The sequence below is a fragment of the Pteropus vampyrus genome, unplaced genomic scaffold (assembly GCF_000151845.1).
Source record: "Pteropus vampyrus isolate Shadow unplaced genomic scaffold, Pvam_2.0 Scaffold1000000569, whole genome shotgun sequence".
In the NCBI taxonomy this organism is placed as follows: Eukaryota; Metazoa; Chordata; class Mammalia; order Chiroptera; family Pteropodidae; genus Pteropus; species Pteropus vampyrus.
In genome coordinates, this window is record NW_011914971.1 from 96366 (window position 1) to 119968 (window position 23603).

Genomic DNA, 23603 nt, shown 5'->3' on the forward strand with positions numbered 1-23603 from the left:
CCACTGGAAGGACCCCCCTGAGCTGGAACCCCTGTGTGCCAAATGTGGCACAAAGTGCAGAATCACTCTAGAGAGATTGCTCCTGGTCTCCCTTTTTTTCTGTGTGGCTTGGGGCCAGAGAGGAAGCAATCTGCACAAGGAGCAGACCACGCAGGGACCAATCCTGGAGTGCACTATCCATTCTGGACAGGTCACTTCCGCCGTCCCGTGTGACAAATCTTGTGTGGTGTCTTTGTCTCCTGCAGGGCTCTGGGATAAGCAAGGCTAGAATCACATAAGAATTACTACATGATGGCAGGCCAGTCTCTCAGCCTTTTAAGTCCCCAACTCTTCCCTGGAGCAGACCTTGGGCCATGTGTTTATGTAAAGGTCACCAGACTGGGAGTGACACTGAGTTCTCTAGTCCTGGCTTTTCCACCTGTTGTTAAGTCATCTTTTCTAGAATTCAGGAGGCAAGGATGTGCAAGCTTAGAAACTGTATTGTGGAGACAATTAACCATTCCTGACTTGCTTTACTTCTGCAGGTTTGGCCCTAGAGGTGGCTTTTTTATATCTGTGATCTCAGAGCTGAAGAAGGTGGAGACAGGTTGGGACCCTTTCCCCTTCCCTCCTCCCATACCTGTAGATGATGATGGGACATCAGGGCTTCTCGGTCGCTGCATATTTATGGACACTCTGTGTCACTTTGCCTCCTTTCTTGGATCCAACCTTTTCAATTCTTCACCCACATCCCACCCAAATTTCACGGTATCCGACTGTCAGATAGTTACCCACATACAGTCACACCCTGTTCCATTCATCCAGAATTCCTCCCCTGGGGTTAATAGAGGGAAAGGCAGGTCACCAGTGACCATGACCATTCATTCATTTGTGGCAGGAGTGAACACAGCCCTCATCATCATCCTCCCTGAGGCTCACACCTACGCACACGCAAAGCAGGAAGTGCCATCTGTCTGGTCTCTACATGTGGGAAAGGCAGAGGTGGGGGAGGGCGAGCTGTACATTTTATTCAGGCTAAGCTGAGAGGGGTTCACAAGGCCATCCCCATCGCAGCCTTCATTAGAGTGAGAAGGGACCTTAAGGAGCCTTTAGGGCCCAAGAGATCCAGGGGCAAGATTTCTCTTGCTTCTGAACTCCCCACTCCAAAACTTCCTGACAATTCTTGGAGCCTGAGTGGGAATGTCCAACCCTGTGAGGCCCCTGTAAACCTATTTCCTACAGCTGCACGATTTCAAAGCTGAGTGGAAGCAGGAGAAAGATGAGTTGAACCAGATCCTCGAGTGGAGTTTTTATGGGTTTTTTCGTCTTGTTTTAGAGTAGTTTTTGTTGTTTGAGTAATGAAAGTATTGTGAAAATATCAGGGGCAATGAAGGGACTTGGGGTAAGGAGTAAGCTCGCAATGCCACGATCAGCCTCCCTCCATGCCCCTTTCTTCTCGAGGCCAAAGCACACACCTAGCAAGCACAAGGAGAAGTCACTACACCACCCTTTTATGAGAGAAAAACATATATTGGGGAAAAGTAAATATTTTGAATGTAGTAATGAGAAAACGCTTCTCTACATGGACTGATTTTTTTTTTCTTGGAGACATATTTGCCTACTAGAAAAGGTTAGTGAAGCACGGACCAGGCAAGACCCTTCCTCGAAAAAAATAATGCCGTGGGCAGTGTGGTTGGTGGCCTGGCGTGCACGGCATCCTTGGCCTATACTGGCAGGCACTGACTGGAGACAGTGTTTTCTTGGGGGCCAGGGATAGGTTGCGACTCACTTCCAGCTGCTCATCATCGAACCTGACACTTTTCAAGGACTTCTCAGGTCTGACTTGCTTTTCCCTGGTAGAACAATTTTGGTCTTTGGAGTCAGCCTGCTGACTGTGAGGGGTGTAATTCATCATTCTCGCTTGCTCTGTGGAGTAAGGAAGGCAGCAGACACACACACATACTGGGGCTGGGTGTTCCCGTTTGTGCTCCTTTAACTTCGTGGCATGAAGTCCATGGTGAATGGCCATTTTCTTCTCTAGAATCTGTCCCACAGCTGTCATGAGCTCCTGAGCCTCCACATTCTCGCTGTCCAGAATTGATCTGCTTTTGACTGACTGTTGGCTCTGGGCAGTGGCTGATTTGGGCTTGCACTTTTGCAAAGCATCTTGACCTTGGAATTTTTTATGGGGGAAAATCCACTGGACAAAGTTGAAGAAGCTTTGTAAAACACTTTGTTTTTTCTCTGGCAGCAGCTGGAGGTATTTCTTCCCAGGAGGTATTTCTTCCCAACAGAGCCTACAGTTTTTCTGGCTTGGGCAGAGGAACTCATACTCCTGTCTTGACAGGTCCCCAATTTCTCGAGCTTTTCTGCATGCTCTCCTGGGTTGGGCCACCTGCAGTCCTCTCTCTCATAAGTAGGGACAAACAGCCTTGATATCTTTTGGTCCTGGGCTCCTGCTGCTCTGGACTGCTGCTTGAGGCTGCCTTGAGGCCACACAGCATCTGGAAAACTAGCTTGTTTCCATTGGGCACTCCCTGGGGATGGCACTGAGGCACCTGAGAGGCCAAGTTGTCAGTAGCAAGGGGCTTGTGTCTGGGACAGTCGTGTGGCAGGTTCTCTGACTGTACCTTTACGTTGGACTTAAACTCACTAACCATCTCTGTGTTAAGGCGTGGCTCTCCTGGATCTTGGAGAACAGTCATTCTAGGGTATAGGGGACTTTTACTGGTCCCTGGAGCCTCTAAACTACACAAATGTGCATTTTTGTTTTGGGACTTTGTCAGCACATTGGTTCCCAAGATGTCTCTAGACTCTGGTTGAAAAGCAGGGGACAATGTGGCCTTCCCTGCCTCCCTGGCTTCCTTGGCCCTCAAAGATTGGGGTCCTATGTTCATCTCTGGCACTGTTACCTGATGGCTGGGGTCTCGTGAGGCATGTAGACCACTCTTCCCTCCTGGCTCGTTCCTGGACATTGTTGAACCTGGACTGGGCTCTGTGCTGTCCTTCATGGCCCACTCCACAATCCCACTCTGCCAGGTGAGTGTGATGGCCTGAGGTGGCGACCTGCCCTCCTGTCTAGCCAGAGAGGCCTTTGTGCTCCCATGGTCATCACCAAGTGAGATCTGTCCCAGAGCCCTCTGGATTTCCTCACACACAGGTAAGGGGGCCAGGAGAGGCCTCTCCAGGGTGGGAACTGACTCCTCTCCTATCGCTTTCTCTCCTAGATGGGGCTGAGGAAGTTTTCCAAGGACCTCAGCAAGCTGGACTATCGAGTGGTCTCCAGGGACACAGGGAGCTGAGGGAGGAAAGGCAAACTGCAGAGTGGGTGAGGGTTGAACCTTTTTCAACGTAAAGTGATTAATGGACTTGATGAGCTTGAGGGGCAGGCCCCACATGTGCCTCACCCAAAACTTTGTCATATGTGCTTCCAGCATCTTTTGAGTGTTTGTGTCGAGGAAGGAAACCCTGTGGGAGGTGTTCACCCAGGGTTCCCAACCCTTTAAGATTCCCAAATTCCTGGTTTCCATGTGAGCGTTGGACTTGGGAGAAGCATGGTTGACAGCAAGCCAGGATCGACGCACACTCACGGGGATTAAACCCTCGCTGGTTTGCCCCCAATTCCTGCCTAAATGGCCTTTTGGGATGTTTTCTAGATTTTTGTCTAAGCTCCTCGGCAAACCACTTGTCAAGTCCTTTCTTAAAAGCATCCAGTCATTTTCTAACCCTTCAGAGTCTACTTCCTGAAATGCCACTATAGGCCTTTCGGAGGACCTGGAGAGGTTTTTAGGGACCTTGCTCATGTCTTGCTTTAGCTGGAACCCCACCTTCTGCGGATCCTTGCTGCTTTCACCTGTGAAGGAAGAGGGCCGTGAGGCCCCATGCTTGTCCTTTACCGGACATTTCCCTGGTAATTCGCTCTGAAGCTGCCTTAGTTCCAGAGATTCTTGTATCTTGCGAGGTAGCTCCCAGCGGTTTTGGATAAGCCATTTTTGGAGGTGTTGCTCCAGTTGCTTCCGGAGCTCTGGACTGATTGGAAAATTCTCGGGAAGGATGGAGCCCACCCAGCTGTCCTCGGGAAGGTTGGGAGTGAAGATATTAAAGACTTCCTGAGATCTTTCGATCACAGATGGCGGAGCCCACCCACTTTCTAGTTGCTTCGGCAACAAGGGCCATTCTGTATTTTGAATCTCAATTGAGGTGAGAGATTTTAGCTCATTCCGGGCTGTCGGGCAAGACACACCACAGGCTCTAATCTGGGATGGAGAAGAAGGTCGTAGGATTTGTACAGGAGATTGGAGATGGGCCTGGGCCTGAGTCAGAGGTGGGGCCTGTAATTGCAGCATCCTTGGAATCAAGGCTTGAGGTTGGAACTCCAGCTGGGGCAGGGGCTGGGAATGGGAAAGCAGTGGAGGTAGTTTAGCCTGCAGATGAATCGGGCAGGCATTTGAGATTCCATTGAATAAGAATGAGGGAGACTGTAGTGTGGAAGAATTCTCAGAGATCCAGGCAGTAGCCACCGGGGATTCGCTGTGCAGAGAGGAGAGACCCCAAAAAAGCTGGTTGTATTTTTGCTGTAGATGGTCCCCCAAGACCTTAGGATATGAGAGCTGCTGAGGACTAGGCAGTTGCTCTGGCTTATCTTTCGCGGTCCAGAAGGGTTGGGGGATTGTGGTGTCCTGCTCAGCACCTAGTGATGGCAACATTTTCCCCAAAGAATTCAGGTGGTAGTCTGGGCTCATTTGTTTTGGATATAATCTGTCTTTGCCTTTTTCCTTCGAAATCTTTATCTTGATTCTCTCTGTGACTTGTATCTCCAGGAGATTCTGGTCATCGGATTCGAGTAAGGAGGGGCTAACAGCCTCTACCATTCTGTCTGTGGAGTCTCTCCTGAGCAAGGCCTCTTGTGAGTGGTGGGACAGGTGCTCTTGTTGGGATTTGCACTGTGATGAGTTTGAGAGGCACAAGGCTTTGGCAGCCGCCTGCCACTGAGACGTGGTTAAAATGGAACAGCTTGAGTAGTCAAGGCCTGAGATGGCTGGGACTGCGACAGGAGAAGCCGACCAAGGTGTGTGTGGAGATGAGCTTTGTGGGATGGTCCTGAGTGGGAGTGCCATCAAGTCACACTGAGGAGGTGTCATAGTGGAGTCTGACAGTGGTGGTGCAGAGGAGGCAGTTGGAGGTGGAAAGTGGGCCTCTGAATCATGGAGGCATGAGGTAGAAGGGGAAAGTGCATGTGGCCGTGGTGAAAGGTCGTCCAGGGGAAGGAAAGGCTCTGGTGGCTGAGAGCCACTCAAGGATGAGTGTGAATGAACAGAAATTGAAGAGGTAGTAGGACTTTGTGACAGGGCAGAGGCCAGAGGTAGCAGGCGTTCAGTCAGAGGAGCTGGGGAAGCCAACGGGGACGTGACGGAAGCAGCATCTTCCACAGGCTCTGCACAGGGCTGGCGGGCTCCCTCAGGAACTGCTTTGCACGCCTCACCAGTGGCTTCTTGACCTGAGCTCTGACAAAAGCTGCCTTTGTCAGGGAGCCTTCCCAGGTGGCTGCAGGACACGGAGGCACAAGCTGCAGCCAGGGGCACGTGGGGCCAGGAGATCCTGCAGGGTGGGCACCTGGTGCCTAGGGTCCTCCCCATCCCCGACATTTATTCCACAGTGCTCCTGCTGTCTGTCACCCCAGGGCTGTAGCCACACCCATACCCCATTGCCCTCCCTTCCATGTCAGTTCAAGGTGTCCAGCAGCCCAGAGGGTGGCGGACCCGAGAGAAGGGGAAGATTCTTTACCTTTGCAGAAGAGAAATCAGGCTCTGAGCCTCTTCCAGTTCTTGCAGGCAATCTCTGCAGCTGGAAATCAGGAGACCGGGTCATGTGGTTAAGGCAGGGCCTCAGGGGTCTTACAGGAGGCTAGGGTAATGGCCCTTTAGGGGAGGCACTTTGAAGGGAGATCTCTGGAGCCCAAGCATTCAGGTCAAAGACAACAATTCCTGACAGTGATCACAAGGCTCAAGAAGGGTAAAACTTTTTCTTTTACAAAGTGCTTCCACATCTATTACCCACTGCGGACCTCACAACTGCCCCATAGGGGAGCAAGAGGTCAGGGGGCACCTTACAGAGGAAACTGAGTGATGATAAACAACTTGTTCAAAGGTGGACCTGGCGGAGGGGTGGAGGGTGGGTTCTCACCTTTCAGTCGGATACTATTGATCTACGACAGTCCAAATGCCCCTGCTGGGTGACATCCATTTCCAGGCTCTCAGATGCTTCATTCAGAATACAATTCTGGGATGTATCTGGATTTTAATTTCCTTCCCAAGAGCCTTCCCGATGGCTCTGTTTCCTGTGAAACAGGCTCCGCTGCTGGCATCCTTGGAGACCTGAACCTGGACCCTCGGGGACCAGAGAGGTGGGGGGCAAACCCCTTGGCACAGGGCTGAGGGGCAGAAACTCACCTTTCGAAGCTCTACTTTTCTTCCTGATCTTTCTCTTCCTCTTTGGCTCCACCGAATGCTGAGACAAGAAAATGTGAGGAGCTAGACTCATTCTTACTCTCCTGTCTCTAGACAAGCTACAGAAGCTCAGTGTTCATGAACAAAGTGACTTTCTACATTTAATTAATGAGACTCTCTAATTTTTCCCCTTTTATTTTTTTTGTAAAGCAGATAAAATATTTTGCTTTTCTTCTTGGATGAATGGAAAAAAGAATCTTGATGAGACCCACCATGGATTTCTTGCTCAAGAAAAAGAAAAAAACACACATTCTCAGAACTACAGGCCCCTCTGAGCTCAGTCCGGTAGGACTCTGGTTTCCCAGGCCAGAGCCCCACTCCAGCCTTTGCTCAGAGACACTCAGTGGCTCTGCACTGATCTCGGATCAGCCCCAACAGAGGAGAGGCTCGACTTAGACACCTGCCATGGGAAAGCGGTTGGTGAACTAGTGCTCAGGGGCCTGTCACTCTGTAGAGATCCAACTCTTACTTAGTATCCAGTCCTTGACCATTAGTCACTGCATCTGGGACTGTGCCCTGGAGCCCTCCACCACACCTGGACTCCTGATCCAAGATCTTCAGATCAAAATCCGTGTGCTCACTCTAACCCCTGCTCGGCCTGGCTTGTTCCTAGAACGTGATGTTCTATTCATTCCCAAGAATTCCCGTCTCACCATTTTCTCTAGGTGATTCAGAAAAGGTGAAATAATAAGAAAAAAGATCAGCTTTGCTGGGTCTGGGCCAAGGGTTCCTTACCTTCCTGATGTTTCTATGTTTCCTAGGTGGTGGTATAGATGGATTACTCTGGAAGCAGAAGAGTAACAGGAGGAAGAGCCCCAGTCCACACAGGAAGGCGAGGATGGTATCAATCAGGGAGTGAAGACGAGGCTTATCCATGTGTCAATAATGCTCTTCAAGAGAGAGGATTTTCCATGGTTTGAATATCACTGCTGCCTTCTGGCAACTGAGCACTGGAAGTTCACTTGGGAGCAGAACCCCAGGCCACATCACAGAGCTGTGGCCTAGTCACAAAGGTTCCTGAGGGGGGGGGAGGGGACAAGAAGAAGAGGAGGCTGAACTACTGCCCTTCTCTCACCATCCAGCTACATGTACCTCTGCACCCTTCTGGGCCTTCTAGATCTCTCATTCCAGCTCTACTCTCAATCTGTCAGAGACCTTAGATGATTTTCTCTTAATTTCATGTGGAAACCAGATGTCACCTAGTTCCATTGCCCCTTAGAGATCTTGACTCGAGGCCCACCAATTCCATAATCCTTGAAAATCTGAAGTTGATTCTGAAAATTTGGCTATTTCCTGGGGAAAATTTGGCTATTTCCTCAGCTCCAGCTTCCCCACATAAAGTTTTTTGTCTTGTATAAACCCAGACACAGAACTTTTACACTTACTTAGTTGTGTGAATTTTAAATAGTGTTTGTTTTGTCACATTTTCTATCAGAGAGACCTACATACAAAAAAATGTATTATTCAAATTCAAAGATCTAAATATGAAAGAATTATATGTAATTAAGCCTTTAAATGATAACTTTATAAATTTGGATCATTTATAATTTTGGAGTTCGTAAAGCTTTCAACGGCACAAAGACTTTTGGGACATTAACACACACACTCATCCTTTTACAAACCAATTCAGTATTTTCAAATCCAATAATCCATAATTTTCTACTTAAGATTTTTTTATTCGTTGACTTGACCCAACTTTGTATTTGCCAAAATGAAGATAGTTCTTACTCTCCACGTAAGTTTTGAAATACGTCTTAGTCCATTAAAGTTGCTATAATAAAATACCAAAGACTGGGTCGATTAGAAACAATAGAAATTTACTTCTCATAGTTCTGGAGGCTGAGAAGTCCAAGATCAGGTGCTAGCAAGTCACTTTCTGGTGAGGGCTCTCTTCCTGGTTGGTAGCCAGCACCTTCTTGCTGTGTCCTCACATGGTGGGAGGGGGCTAGAGATCTCTCTGGTGCCTCGTTTATAAGACACCAATCCCATTAATGAGGGTCTATAAGCACCACCCAAAGGCCCCACCTAATATCATTTTTAAGAGTTAGGATTTTAGCATAGAAATTTTGGGAGAAACACAAATATTTATACATATGCACATGTGCTACACCCAGAAGCCAGGAATGGGTTAAGGTGAGCTAAGGTACCAACTCTTAAGGTCTGTAGGGTGGAGGGTGAGACTAGGATTCAAAGCCTGGAGCTAATTCAGGTCTTGAGCAGTCTCTTCAGATATCCCTAGTGTGTTTCATTCATATTCTTCTTTTCTGAGTGTGCTCTGCCTTCCCCCGCCCTCCTCTCCAGACCCCTGCGACCCCAAGTCCAGCCTGAAGCATATAGAGATAGCTTTGAGTCCTGTACAGAATTCTCTTATGGTTAATTCTGCATCCCCTCAGCAGCAGTCATAAGGATTCACTGAGGAGTTCACATGGGAAATCTGTCTTAACACTCCAGGTGCACTTAAAAGTAATGTGTGTCCCCTGCTTGCTGGTCATAATGTTTTTAATACAGCTTTAGTGGGAACAAGAGCACTTGAGTTTATTTGATGGTATTATTATGAATAAACACATTCATGAGCACATCTTCTGCATCTACTATTGCTTCTAAGGTCCTCAGTCTCTTCCTCCTTACCTTAAAGTAAGAATATATTACTTTTATCAAACTTTTATCAAAATTTGAGCTTTAGTCTTGTATTTATATTTGCCATGTATATTTTCTCCATTATTTTCAATATGTTTGGACAAAGTATGGAAGATTTTTATTACAATAACAAAGGAGAGTGTAAATTACATAAGATTTGACTAAATAAACATCCACCTGTATTACATTCATAAGGTTTCTCCCCTGTATGAATTCTCTGATGTGCACTAACATATGACTTCAGAGAGAAACTTTTTCCACATTCATTTCATTCATAGGGTTTCTCCCCTGTGCAAGACCTCAGATGTGCTCGGAGGTTTGAAGTACTAGAGAAAGTCTTCCGACACTCGTTACATTTATAGGGTTTCTCCCCTGTGTGAATTCCCTGATGCATACTGAGGGTTGCCTTCTGAGAAAAAGTTTTTCCACATTCGTGACATTCATAAGGTTTTTCTCCTTTGTGAACCCTCTCATGTCTACTGCGGTTTGATTTCTGGGAGAAGGTTTTCCCACATTCATTACATTCATAGGGTTTTTCTCCTGTGTGAATTCTTTGATGGACTATGAGAACTGCTTTATAAAAAAATATTTTCCCACACTCATTACATTCATAAGGTTTTTCCCCTTTGTGAATTCTCTCATGTCCACTGAGGTATGATTTCTTGGAGAAAGTTTTCCCACATTCACTACATTCACAGGGTTTCTCCCTGGTATGAATTCTCTGATGTGCTTTGAGGGATGAATTGCGGGTGAAAGTTCTCTCACAGCCATTACATTTATAAGGCTTCTCACCTGTGTGAAGTCTCTGATGTGCTCTGAGGGCTGAATTATCAACAAAAGATCTCCCACAGTCATTACATTCATAGGGTTTCTCGCCTGTGTGAATTCTCTGATGTATTTTGAGGGATGAACTATTGACAAAAGCTTTCCCACATTCATTGCATTTATAAGGTTTCTCCCCAGTGTGAATTCTCTGATGTATCCTGAGGACTGAATCACGGGTGAAAGTTTTCTCACAGCCATTACATTTATAGGGTTTCTCACCTGTGTGGATTCTGTGATGTGCTCTGAGGGCTGAATAATGGGCGAAAGATCTCCCGCAGTCAGTACATTTATAGGGTTTCTCCCCTGTGTGAATTCTCTGATGTGTTCTGAGAACAGATATATAGGCAAAAGACCTCCCACATTCATTACACTCATAGGGTTTCTCCCCTGTGTGAATTCTGTGATGCGCTTTGAAGGTTGAATTATCAGCAAAAGTTTTCCCACATTCATTACACTCATAGGGTTTCTCCCCTGTATGAATTCTCTGATGTACACTGAGGTGGGTCTTGTTAGAGAAAGTTTTCCCACATTCAATACATTCATAGGGTTTCTCCCCACTGTGAATTCTCTCATGTTCTTTGAGCTGTGCAATTTTGGAGAACGATTTCCCATAGTCATTAGTTTGATAGGGTTTTATCCCTGTGTGTGTTCTGTGGTGTACTAAGACAGCAGAGTTCTTGTAAGATTTCCCACATCCATTGTTATCCTAAGGCTTCTCCTTATGAACTATCACATGTTCACTGAGGTTTGATGTCTGACAAAAAGTTTTCCCACATTCATTACATGCATAGAGATTGACTCCCATATGAGTTCCAGGATAATGAATAGGGTGTGAATTTGAACAAAAGGATTTCCCGCATTCATTGCCTTGAGTTTTTTCCCCTGAGCAGGTCCTCTGATGCTGAATGAGGTGTGCATTCTTGTAAAATAATCTCCTGCATTTATTACTTTCTCATGACTCCTCTCCTGTGGTACTTTCCTGATGTACACTGAGGGGTGAGTTTTGATGCAAGAATTCTCCATATTTATCAAATTTGCAGAATTTCTCTTCTGTTTGAGTTCTCTGATATACTCTAAGGTCTAATTCCTGGAAGAAGGCATTTGTACATCCATGAAAAACACAGTACATATCTCCAGTTGGTGTTTTCTGGGCTGAGCTCTGGCTCAAGTTTTCTTCACATTTACTTCTTGCAAAAGCCTGTCCTGGAGCAGCTCTCTGAGGTTGAGTAAGGGGTGAATTCTTACTGAAGTTATTTTCATTTTTATTACATTCATAGTGCATCATAACCATGTGAACTTGATTGTATTTCGCAGTGGTGGTTTTGTCACAGGATCTACTACATTCATTAAGATCAAAGCATTTCTCCTTTGTGCCGGTTCTCGCGTGGTTAAAGAGAGTTGCTTTGTCACAGTTTTTCTTAAATTCACAATCCTGACAAGATTCTTCTCCTATTAGAGAACTCTGAGCTGTAACACAGACAACAGTCTCATCATGTGAAACTTTTCCAAACTCACTACATTCAGAAGATTGCTCCAGAGTTTGAATTTTCTGATGATCCTGCCTAAGACTGAAAGCTTTCACGTTTTTATTATATTTGTAAGACCTCTCTCCAGTATGAGTTTTCTCATGATTAATAACAAACTGTAACTTTTCACAGACATTCATGTAATTGGCCTTCTTTCTGGAACAATTTCTATCACTAATAATTAATTCAGAATCAAATGGTAAACTCGTTCTACATGAGTCACATTTACAAGGCATTTTTCCTGAAAAATCTGGAATCGAATCCAAGTTAATTCGTTTTCCTAAAACTTTCTGACCTTCTTTATTCAGTGTTTTGTTATCAATGAATATTACTTGCCACAATGGTTTCTCTTGTTTTTCCTGATTCCCCTCAATGTGGACATCAACCTTATAATATCCTAAAATGAGAAAAATTGAAAGTATCTTATGAACCTTATATTTCTCATAAGGAGCTTAAGGCCACGTTTTGTTATCTATTGTATTGTTTCTGGTAATTTTCAAAAGATTAGTAATTCATGCACAGAAACAGACACACACACTCTCCTCATCCATATCGTTTAAACAAAAAACAGCTATTATATTCAGTGCTGGCCAAGATGAAAAAAAAAATTAACAAACAAATGAAGATGCTACAAAATGGAAAGGTGGACTTTAGGACTTAAGAAATGGCACTACAGAGAATTCCAAGATTTTCTTTCTGCGTGCTGGCCTGCTGGAAAAGCCTGCAAACCAAAGTCAACAATAGGCGGAGACTAAAAAAGTTCCAAGAAAAGCCTGTTCCTTCTAGCCAACGATCTGAGGAAAAGATGGTCTAACAAAGAACTGTTCTGACAATATCCACTATACTCAAGCCTCCCTACATCCAAAAAAGAAAAAAAAAGAAAAAAGAAAAAGAAAAAAGAAGACAAGATTCTTCTCTGTGGTTCTGCCATAAATATAAAGGATGTGAACACTCTTGCAAAATTTTCCGCCACGAGCCACAGCAAGAGCGCATAGAAATGGTCATGAAGAATCCTGAGAAATTCCCATTCAAAAGGAATTCTTGGACATGGTTAACAGCAGGCATTGCCAAAATTTCACCTGGAAACATATTCCTATCTACTCTATAAAATCTGCATAGGCAAGAGGAACAAATCTGTTGCTTTAGGGTACTCATGGCTAACTCAGAGCAGGTAGGAGGGAAAAAAAAGAAAAAAAAGAAGTATAGAAAAAAAAAAAAAGGCAGGAATACACAGTAGGCCCAATATTACAACTAGAAGAGATGAAGCAGTACTTGTGAAAACCATACCCTGAAAAACCAAAGACACAATATATTAAAAAGCAGCTGAATTCACATTATTGTCAAATGCATTTGAGTGTTCATAAAGACAGATCATATTCTGGGCTATAAACAAATATTTATAAAAGAAGAGAAATCATATACAGTGTGATCTCAAGCCATCAAGAAATTATGCTGGAAATCAGGTGCGCAAAATTATTTGGAAAAATAAAACATATTTGTAAATTAATATACTTTCAATTAAACCATGGGTCAATGAAGACATCTCAGAAAAAAGTAAGATATTTTTAAGTAAATGAAATCTAAAACTGTTCAAACTATAGAAATTTATGAAATACAGCTAAAGTAGTACTCAGATAATTTTGTAGTTTATAGAGATAAATTTATAGTTTAAAATTATATACATTGAGGAAAAAAAGACCTTTAACCAGTTACCTAAGCTTTGAGAAACTATACGAAGAGAAGTGAAATATAAAGAAAGCAAAAGATAGAAAATAATAAAGATCAGAGGATACAATGAAATTGAAAACACTCAAACCAAAGCTTACTTCTTTGAAAAGATTTTTAAATAATAAAAAGCCAGTGGAGGAAAATCGAGAAGACACATTCTCAGTATCAGAAATAAATGCAAAAGAAAATATAACTACCAACATAATAGGCATTAAAAAGATAATAAAGAATATTAAGAGAAATTCGATGCCCATAAAGTTGATAATTTACATAAAATGTACACATTCCTTGAAAACAAAAAACTACTAAACTCTCTCATGAAGAAGAAATAAGCCAAATAGATCTATTTAAGAAATTGAATATGTGGTCAAGAAATATGTAATTGAAAAAGCAGCTCTAGGACTAGATGGTGTTAACTAGTGAATTTTACCAAACATTGAAAGACGAAATAATACCAATTTTACATAATCTCTTCAAGAAAATGCAAGATGTGGGAATATTTCCTAAGTCATTTTATGAGGCCTGTATTATCTTCATAACAAAACCAAAGACAATTCAAGAAAGAAACCCTATGTAATATTCCTCATAACATAAATGTAAAAATACTGAAAAACAGTAAGCAAAAGGACACAGTGCTATATTAAAATAAATAATAAATCAGGACCAAGTGAGATTCATCCCAAGAATGCAAACTGTTGCAACATTCAAAAAAATCAATCAATGTGATTCACCATATTCATTGTCTAAAGAGTAAAACCACAATCACATCAATTACAGAAAAAAAAAATTCACTAAATTCAAAATCCATTCATCAACCTAATAAAAGGAATCCACGAAAAGCCTACAGGTAACATCACATCTAAGAGTGAGAGCCTGAATGCTTTAACCCTAAGACTCAGGAAAAGACAAGGGGGTTTACTCTCAGCACTTCTACTCAAGACAGCAATGTAAGTTCCAACTAATGCAATAAGGCAAGAATGAAAATGAAAGATACAGAGTAAGTCTACACAGAAAAATCACAAAATGATCTTTAAAAAAGCTCCTTGAACTAATAAGCGTTTTCAGCAAAGGCAAAATACAAAGCCAATACATGAAAGCCAATAATATACAAATAATAATCAACTGGAATTTGAAATCAAATACACAACATAATTTACCATAGCACCAATACACGCCACTTGGTATCTGTATGCTAAAAACTATTGATGAAAGAAATCAAAGAAATACTAAATAGAGAGGTACATGTTATTTAGGAATTAGAAAACTATATTTTTTATGCTGATTTTGTTTGATTTAGTGTCAATGCACTTCAAGCTGAAATTCCAACATTTTTATAAATATCAGAAGCTTGTTTTAAAATTCATAAAGTCATCTGAACATAAAATTCCGGTGGATTCAGTACTACCTGATGTCAAAAATTAAAAAGCTAGTGTAAGAAAGTTAATATGGTATTGGCATAAGGAAAGATATGGAGATAAATAGAGACGCCACAGAAATATGCAATCTCAGACATATAGAATGCAATCTCAGACACACACATACTGAAATGCAATGCAAATATACACTCATCTGTTTTCTAAGATCATGCAAATGTTACTCAAAGGAGAAATGATAATCTTTTCAACAAACGCTGCTAGAATAACTGGACTCCCTTTTCAAAAATTTTAACTTGACATATAACTCATACTTTCTATAAAAATTAATACCAAATGGAACACAAAGTGTAAAATGTGAAATTTAAAAGTTTCTAGGAAAAAAAAAATCACAGGAATAAATCTGTTAAGAGTTCTGACATTTCTAGACAGGACGACAAAAGCATAGTCCTTACGGAAAATTAAAAATTGTACTTTATTAATGTTAATGTTCAGTTTCAGCCGAAACCATGCCAACAGAAGTAGAGCGCAGCTCACTACTGTCAAGTGGGGAGAGGTTCCCCACTAAACCTCCACTGAAACCCATGGGAGATAGAGAAGGTTAACACTGGGCAGGGTTGAGAGATCGGACTCTCACTGGCCTTCTGCTTGTACTAACCACCCTGTATTCCATTAAGTGCCAGCAATACTACCTCATCTTCATTCTTCTTTCCATTTTTCAGAATCTTATTGGTTTTTTATGTATAATTTTAAGTATTTAACTGTAGTTAGTGAATAGGAAAGAATGTTTATGCCATCATTCTCATTTAATGCTTTCTATCTTATTCTTTTCCTAAGCACAGTTATGAACATGTTTTCCTTAACATCACATAGACTATATCTAGTTCTGCTCTAAGCCACCTGAATCCGATTTTTTGTTTACCTCAGGATTCTTTACCCACTGTTCTGATAGGACAGTGGACATGTCAGTGGACATGTCAAAACCAATTGTCTATGGATCATATTTGTTTCCCTGAACTTTTTCTTTCACTAATTTATTAAACTACTTAACTACTCAGAGCTTTACATAAATCCTTCATATCTAATAAAGCAAGTCCTCCCACAGTGCTCTTCTAAAGGAATTTAGTTTGATATTACATCTTTACAAGTATGTCTCCACATGAATTTTTATGGAAAAGTGCTTTTTGGTTTTTTTAGGATTAACTAAAGTTGCAGCCATTTCATTGCTTTATTCTAAGATATAGTCTATAATTTGTCTTCCAGTTGATCAATTTTAAATTTCACTTTTAAATTCTTCATTATTATATTTTTGTTATTGCTCTTGATCAGTTTCTTAATATAAATGAGACTACAAATTACCTCTGTTCACTAATTCAGCTATAACTAAAAGTTTCTAGTATGCACATTTATTTTTATTACTTTCTAAATGTCATGCAATTTTGAAATTGATTTCCTTCTTAATATACTGTTTAATAGAGATAATTTTCCAAAGTTCCATATCAAGGTTTTTTGTCTACTCATTTTATCATTACTTTCTACATTTACCGAACTATGTTGAGAGAATATTATTTGTGGTGATTCTAATTAGTTGAATTTATTGGTGTTTAGAATAAAACTATATTTTCACTGTCTTATGATAATTCCAAGGGAACTTGAAAGGCTTGTCCTTTAATTTCAGCATACACATATGCAACTATGTGGTCCACTTTAATACAAATATCATTTATATCTTCTATAGCCATATTTATTAAATATGCCACAGGATTTATTATTCCATCAGATGAGGTACAGCAGGTCCTCAAATAAATTCCTTTCATTAAATGTCATTTAGTTACAACGTTGATGAGAAAAAAAATCAATTCCCTACAAGGACCACTGTCTGTGTGGAGTTGGCATGTTCTCCCCACGTCTGTGTGGATTTCCTCTGGGTCCTCGAGTTTCCTCTCACATCCCAAATGTGCACGTTAGGTGAACTGGTGTGTCTACATTAACCCCATGTCTGAGTGCGCGTGGTGTGTGAATGCACCCTGAGATGGAATGGTATCCTGCCCAGGGTGGGTTTCTGCCTTGAGCTGAGCTGCGGGGATATGGCCACCTGAAAAACGGAACTGGAATAAGCGGGTTAGATAATAATGATTAATCTTTCTTAAATGTATGTCTAGCTCAGATTTACATCAATGGTAATATTAGAAGTCTTTTGGATCTTTATTTTGAAGTTTGGTGATGTTTCTGCCCTAACAACTCAGTTCTTCTTTATATCAGTCAAGACTGTAATAAAGGTGGTTTTATTACAGTTCATTTCACTTAAGTCAATTTCCAGGAACCTACTGACAACATTAAGTGAAGAATTATGATCTCATAATTCAAGCGAATCTTAAAGTCTTAGAAATTCATATTTTGTTTTATGATCATTGATATCATATTGCTTAGTGCAGCTATTCAAATACTCTTGCGCTATCAGGATTTCTTTAAAGATAATGAATTTATTGCCTAAATATAAACCTGAAAGATAACAGAATATTAGACCCTAAATTATTTATTTTTATTGACTTAACAACTTTACCATTCTTTTATTTTATAACCTTTCTAACATACTATTGAGGGATATCTTTTTTAGCCAATCAGTATGATTAGACAAAGGCCAAAAGGCACATGAAAGAACTGCTTGGCATCGTTAGTGATCAGGAAAATAGTTAAGGACTAAATTATGTCTCAGTCAAATTCATGTTTTGAAGCCCTAACTCCCAATGTGACTGCATTTACAGATAAGACCTTTAGAGAGGTAACGGAGGTTAACGTGATAAAGGAGAGGCCCTATTTCTGTAGAACTGATATCCTTATAAAAACGGGAAGAAACATCAGACACCTTTCTCTCTCCATGAATGCAAAGAGGAAAGGCCCGGTGAGGACACCGTGAGAAGGTGCTCATCTGCAAGGCAGGAAGAGAGGCCTCACCACAAATCAACCCTGCTGGCACCCTCTTCTTGGACTTTCAGCCTCCAGAACTCTGAGAAATAAATTTGATTTTTAAGCCACCCAGGCTATGGTATTTTGTTTTGCCGGTCCAACTGACTAATACAGAAATGCAAATCAAAACCTCAATGACATAGCACCTCACATCCACTCAGATGACTACAATCAAAAAGTGAGATAATTAAGTACTGGTGAAGATGTAGAAAATTTAGAACCCTCATATGCCATCATTAGGATTATGAAATGATACAGCGCCTTTGGAAAACAGTTTGGCAGTTCTACAGAGTTATCACATAGCCAGAAATTCCGCTCCTACCTATATGGTCAAGAGAAATAAAAGCACATGTCCATGCAAAAACTTGTAAATGGATTTTACATCAGCATTACTCAATAACAGCCAAAAGGTTCACGGACTGATGAATGGACAAACAAATGTGGTATATCCAGACAAAGGAATATTATTTCGCCAAGAAAGGATGAAGTACTAATACATGCTACAATATGAACCTTGTAATGCAAAGTGAAAGAAACCAATCACAAAAGAACACATAATGTGTGATTCCATTGACATGTCCAGAATACCCAAATCTATACAGACAGAAAGTAGATTAGTGGTTGCCAGAGCTAAAGCGGCAGGAAATAAGGAGATAATAGCTAAAGGGCATGGGGTTTCTCCCTCTGAGGTGAAGAAAACTGACTGTGGTGTTTCCATATATCTATGAATATACTAAAAGCCACAAAACTGTATGCTTTAAATGGGTAAATTGTATGATACGTGAATTACATCTCAATAAAGCTGTTTAAAAGGAAAAACGACTTTGGAAAGTGGTTCCCTCTAAAGTCTAACTACCCCAGGAGTTTCCTTCTGTCCGTGCTCACTCACCTGGGAACCTCTGGTTTGGGAATTCTTCCTCTAAGGACCAGGGCTCTTCACCTTGCTCCAACTTGAAGATCACCTGGGGTTTGGTAATGCAATACCCTGTGAACGTAACAATCCACAACAAAGACTTTATATATAGACCAGATCCACGTGCTTTTTAGATTCTGAAGGTGGAGAAAGATATAGGAGCAAGAGCAAAATGAAAGTACCCATTTGCAGTTTTCAATGGGAAAGCAATGACACAAACATCGTTTCTGTTTCTCTAAATGTTTCAATTACCCAGGCCTCTTAAAAGCCTGGACAACATTAATCTCTACAAAGGGTCCATGTGTTTTGACGATTACAACAAAAAGGATTTGAATTCCAAGGGGAGTCACATAGTAAGGCCTGCTCACCCATGGAGACAAAGTGGCTGCAGTTCTCCAGCATCACGTCTCTGTACAAGGTCCTATGAGCAGGGCCCATGTACTGCCACTCATCTGGGGTGAACTCCACAGTCACGTCTTCGAACGACACTGATCCCTGCAATAATACATTTTGTTCAAAGTTCAGAATTAAGTGACAAAGAAAATACCTTTGAGAACTACTATTTTCCTGTGTACTCTTAAGGCTCTAAAACAAATAGCTATAAAGAATGTCTACTCGTGCCCTAATTTGTCTTTAACTTTGGAGTTACTCAATTAGTTAAAAGGGTTTGTAATGTACTGTAATTCATTCATATATTTTTATGAAAAATTTCAGTGTAAAGAGTTCCTACAACTCTTCTACGTCCCGAGGGATTACCCTGGGTAGTCTAGAGAATTCTAGAGAATCCTAAGATGTTCAATCCCTCCAAGGACATCAATACCATAAATAATGGGAGCCAAGGAAACAGTACATGTAAGTTGTGGAGATCCCGTACATGATTGAACTTATGTATCAATAAACGTATAAAGATATATAAATCTAGAGCTCATGGAGAACAAAGGATGACTTACCTAGGAGATGGAATCAAACAGACTAGTATGAGAACACTGCCTACACTGAAGTAACAGCGATAGATATAAATAGAAAGATCTAATCAGCAGAAGCAGTAACCAATTAGCTACCCAATCTAGCAGTATGAGCAGCTTCTTGAATGCTGGTGCCAAATACCGATATTTAAGACATACAAAAAAAAATATCTTAGAAGTTTTCATGAGACAGAGCTGTTCATGCTGCTACTGACTAGTCTGTAGAACAAAAAGCTGGAACTGTCCCTTAAACTACGCATGGTTTTAGAACACAGACGGGTGCTCTAGGACAAAGACAAGCATTAAGGAGACACTAGCAATTTAGGTGGTCATGGAAATTAACAGAAGCAGTCAGACAACAACTTGAGCACATAGGGATTGGACAAAAAAAAAGTACCAGAAACAGCATCTGAGGCACCGTGAATATTAAGGAGGCTGGCAGAAAAAGTATAGGCCACAAAGCCAGAGAAGAACTTTTCTGAAGGTAATAATGGAATCATGAGGGAGTAGAGTATTGAAAACTGAAAAAAGAGAAAGTTTCCACAACAAAGACTTTAAAGGGGGTGGGAGGAGGGAGCCGGGGGAGTTGCCGTTCAATGAGTATAAAGTTTCACTTGTGCAAAATACTAAGTTCTAGAGATCAGCTGCACAACGTGATGCCACTAGTGAATGATACAGCACTGTACATGTAAAAATTTGTCAGGAGGGTAGATCCCATGTTAAGTGTTCTTATCGCAAGTAAACAGTAGAAAGAAAGGGAAGTAGATTAAGAGACAAGAGGACAGAAACACGTTTTTTTCCAGTATTATGTATCCGGTTATATCCTCACTCATGTCTTCGGTATGACTGAGTGAATACCTTCTTTGTGTGAAGTTCAGAGCCAGTAGCTGGGAACTTAAACAAATGAATAAAAGATGAGGAACCCCCCTCATTAAGTTTATCTTAATATAAAAAATAAAATAAAATTTAACTATATTTTCCAAAACTAAAACATTAGTGAGAAAACTGTTGTTTTTTATTCGTTTCTGCCAATCTCTCTAATATGTGACTTAATAAACAGCTGGATAAAAAAAAATTAAGCTAACAATGACAGAAGTGCAAATGGTGAAGTAGGAACCCCAGAAAATTCTCTCTTCCACAAAAACAATGAAAAAACTGGCGAAAATTATAGAAGTTAACAAAGATAATTTCTGGAAGTATACAAGAAAATTGGCTGAATCACTCTAAGTATAGTGATGTTGTATCATTTTAATATACCCTGTTTCCATCCCTCTCAAACTCTGCCACAGTTTGAGAATCCACAGGCTCCAACCTGCAGCCTGGCAACTACATGATGGGTTGTAGTTCCATCAAAGTATCATTGCCAGAAAAACTGTCATCATTTGGGCTGTTTGGTAGTTCGATGAACGACCCCACTACAAGGATATCTTTATGTGTGCTAATTTGGAGCTCATACAGTGTGTGAAAAGTCTTATCTTCAGAAGCATCTGGCCAAACATTTAAAGGCATTTGTTTAACTTATGTGGTGGGTATTAACTGAAGTGGTGGATAACAGCAGGAGCAAACAATGGCCTGATCGAGAAGCTTAAAATAGGAAATGATGAAGAATGAGATGGCAAAAAAAGATTTTGAAAAGCTCTGATATACTCCTGAGAATCTAAAAGGCTACCCACATGCATAGAACTATGTATAGGCCCAGGGCTGACGGCATGCTCAGGAAAGACATGGGAAAGCCCTAACCTCTAGGTGACTATGAGGTTTGGCATAAGAAAGAAGTAAAGGCCACTACAGGCTTATAAACTGCCTGACTGAACGTTGAAGGAATGCCTTCACATGCACAGAGCCCTGAAGCAAAGACTGGGAGACTACTGGTTCCAGGCATTTAACGAAACTTCTGAAGAAACTTCTACTGCTACAGACCACAAAAAATATAGGTTCTACAGAATTAGTTCAGAAAAGTCACTGAACAAATATCAAGGATGATCCCTATGGAGGGGAGACATTCTGATTTCTAGAGCTGCCTCATCTATGTTATTTTAAATGTCCAGTTATCAACAATAACAACAACAACAACAACAACAACAAACTATTAAACAAGGGGGAGAAAAAAAGAACGTAAGATCCATATGCAGGAAAAAGTATAATCAAAAGAAACTGCTCCTAAGGAAGGAGATGTTAGACTTCCTAGGAAACAACTTTAAATCAGTTGTTTTAAATGTGGCCAATGACCCCTAGGAAAGAATGTCTAAGGATAAAAGAAAAATATAGGAATAATATTTCACTAAGTAAAGAGTATCGATAAAAAGGAATCAAAGAGAAATTCAAGAGCTGAAAAGTACAATAACTGAAACAAAACTTTCACCAGGGGAGTTCAATAACAGATCTGAGCAAGTCGAAGAAAGAATGAACAAACTGTATAATATGTCTGTTGAAATTATGCAGTGTGAGAAACAGAAAAAATGATGAAAAATAACTATGAGATAGCATCAAGTTTGCAAGTCAATGCATAGAGTCCCAGACAAAGAGAAGACATACTCTGAAAGAGTATTTGAACAAATAATAACCAAGAAGTCTCCAAATTTGATGAAAACAATCTACACATACCAAAAACTCAATGACCTTCAAGAAGCATAAACTTGGAGTAAGAGAGCCACACCTGGGCAGATAGAAAAGGAACAGAAAGAGAAGGGGAGAAGAGGCTAGATCCTCCAGGAAGAGCTACCTTGTTAGTCCCACACTGCTGGGGATGAGGGCTAAATTAAAAATTGTCGGAGCATCCAGGGTGGACAGAGAGAAATAAAGAAGTCTAGCTCTTCGGGGGAAGAGGAGAGCTACCTAATGTCTCTGCCTCGTTGGGGACAAAGGCCAAGAAAACCCAACAGAGTCGGTGGTGGCCAAACCCAAATCCAAGCGATTAGGGCTTTCTCTAGAGATTGCTCTGCTGTCCCAGACCAATTGAGAAATGAGGCTAGGACAGACAGGGGACAAGGTTGGAGAGTTTATCTGGACGGCAACCGCATCCTGCCTCTTCCCTGGATATAAGTTCCTGCTAGAGAGGGGATGGGTCAAGGAAAAGGCTAAGGGGCAAGATCAGGGAATTAGCCGGGGAGAACTTTTGTAGCCCACTGCTTCCCAGTAGCAAGCCCCCAGAGGAAATGAAAGCAAGAAGCTGAAAGGAAGGGACAGAACGCTCGCCAAGACTCATCTGACCGAAAGTGGCTGAGCAGTCTTAATTTGGAGTCTGGGTGAAGTCATACCTCAGCCGGTGTTTGCAATTCCAATGGGAGGCACTGAGTTTGAGAGAAGTTAGAGAAAGAGGAGTAGGAAAGATAGACAGGACCGATGAACTTGTGCTCAGAGGTCTGGCCTCTACTAAATATCAAGAATGGCATCAACCATGCCCAAGGCGACTTGATCTACACGGCTTGGGACTGATTCCCAGGCACCCTCTAAAAAAATAAGGGAGCCATGGTGTACTTGGGTGGATCGAGTTTATGTCCTTTTGTCTCTTCATCGTTAGCCTGGAAAAATATACAGGATGGGGCGAATCAACCTGAGTGGAGACTCAAGACCTACAGTGAGAGAGAGAGGGTCTTTGACTGCACACACAAAAGAATAAAAGTTCAAGCCAGAGTTAGAGGCAAAAGGAAATTTATTAGAGAAGGAATAATGCTCCATAGAGTGTGGTCCTTCTCTGAGAAAGAGAATGAGGGAGACCCCGGGTGTTTGAGGAATTCAGTTTATATTGTTGTGACCGAAATAACCAGGCCCAACTCGAGTGCTCTAGTCCAAGAGACAGTTTATTAGCCGGCGGCTGTCCTTGCAAAGGAGCAGCCCCGAGACGCAGGGGCACAAAGGTTTTAAGCCCTCGATCCCATCCCCCACATCCTTAATCTTTACACAAAAGACTATATCTCCTCCATTCATTAACTGATAACTAAGAGGTGGGTAAGCAAGCAGGGGTACAGAAGCAGAATGCGTCATTGTTAAAATATTTTGTACCTATAGGCAGTGATCCGGCCAGTAAATCCCTTTAGTTAATAAATTTTTAGCAGATAACTAACTAGAAGTGAGACATGGCGGTTAGCACGTACCATGTCTTATCCTTAACCTATTGTTTCAAAAGGTGAGGTCACTACATTATGTGATTCTTAGTTTCCACGAATTTTTAAAGACTTTGTTTA

The 23603-nt window shown here is 41.5% G+C and overlaps 1 protein-coding gene and 1 pseudogene across 1 annotated transcript; both read right to left on the reverse strand.

The window, feature by feature from the left end:
• Positions 1-1488: 1488 nt before the first annotated feature.
• LOC105311136 lies at positions 1489-5313 on the reverse strand (annotated as a pseudogene).
• A 1115-nt stretch (positions 5314-6428) lies between these two features.
• LOC105311137 (zinc finger protein 664-like) lies at positions 6429-19679 on the reverse strand. The gene is made up of 7 exons (XM_023526950.1): positions 19635-19679; positions 18823-19039; positions 18431-18526; positions 11810-11870; positions 11376-11414; positions 9915-10597; positions 6429-6486 (listed from the first exon to the last, which is right to left on the reverse strand). Exons 1-7 carry the CDS (start codon positions 19677-19679, stop codon positions 6440-6442), a joined length of 1188 nt encoding a protein of 395 aa, XP_023382718.1. The 3' UTR covers positions 6429-6439.
• Between the last annotated feature and the right edge of the window lie 3924 nt (positions 19680-23603).

Bases quoted from the DNA above. Each gene is read 5' to 3' on its own strand.
- LOC105311137 (XM_023526950.1), bottom strand. From the start codon at position 19,679: ATGCGTAGTTTAAGGGACAGTTCCAGCTTTTTGTTCTACAGACTA. The intron at 18,527-18,822 runs GTGAGCAGGCCT...TTACGTTCACAG, and splicing joins CAGCCACTTTGTCTCCATGG to GGTATTGCATTACCAAACCC. The intron at 6,487-9,914 runs GTGAGAAGCCTT...TTCTTGTCTCAG, and splicing joins ACATCAGAGACTTCACACAG to CATTCGGTGGAGCCAAAGAG.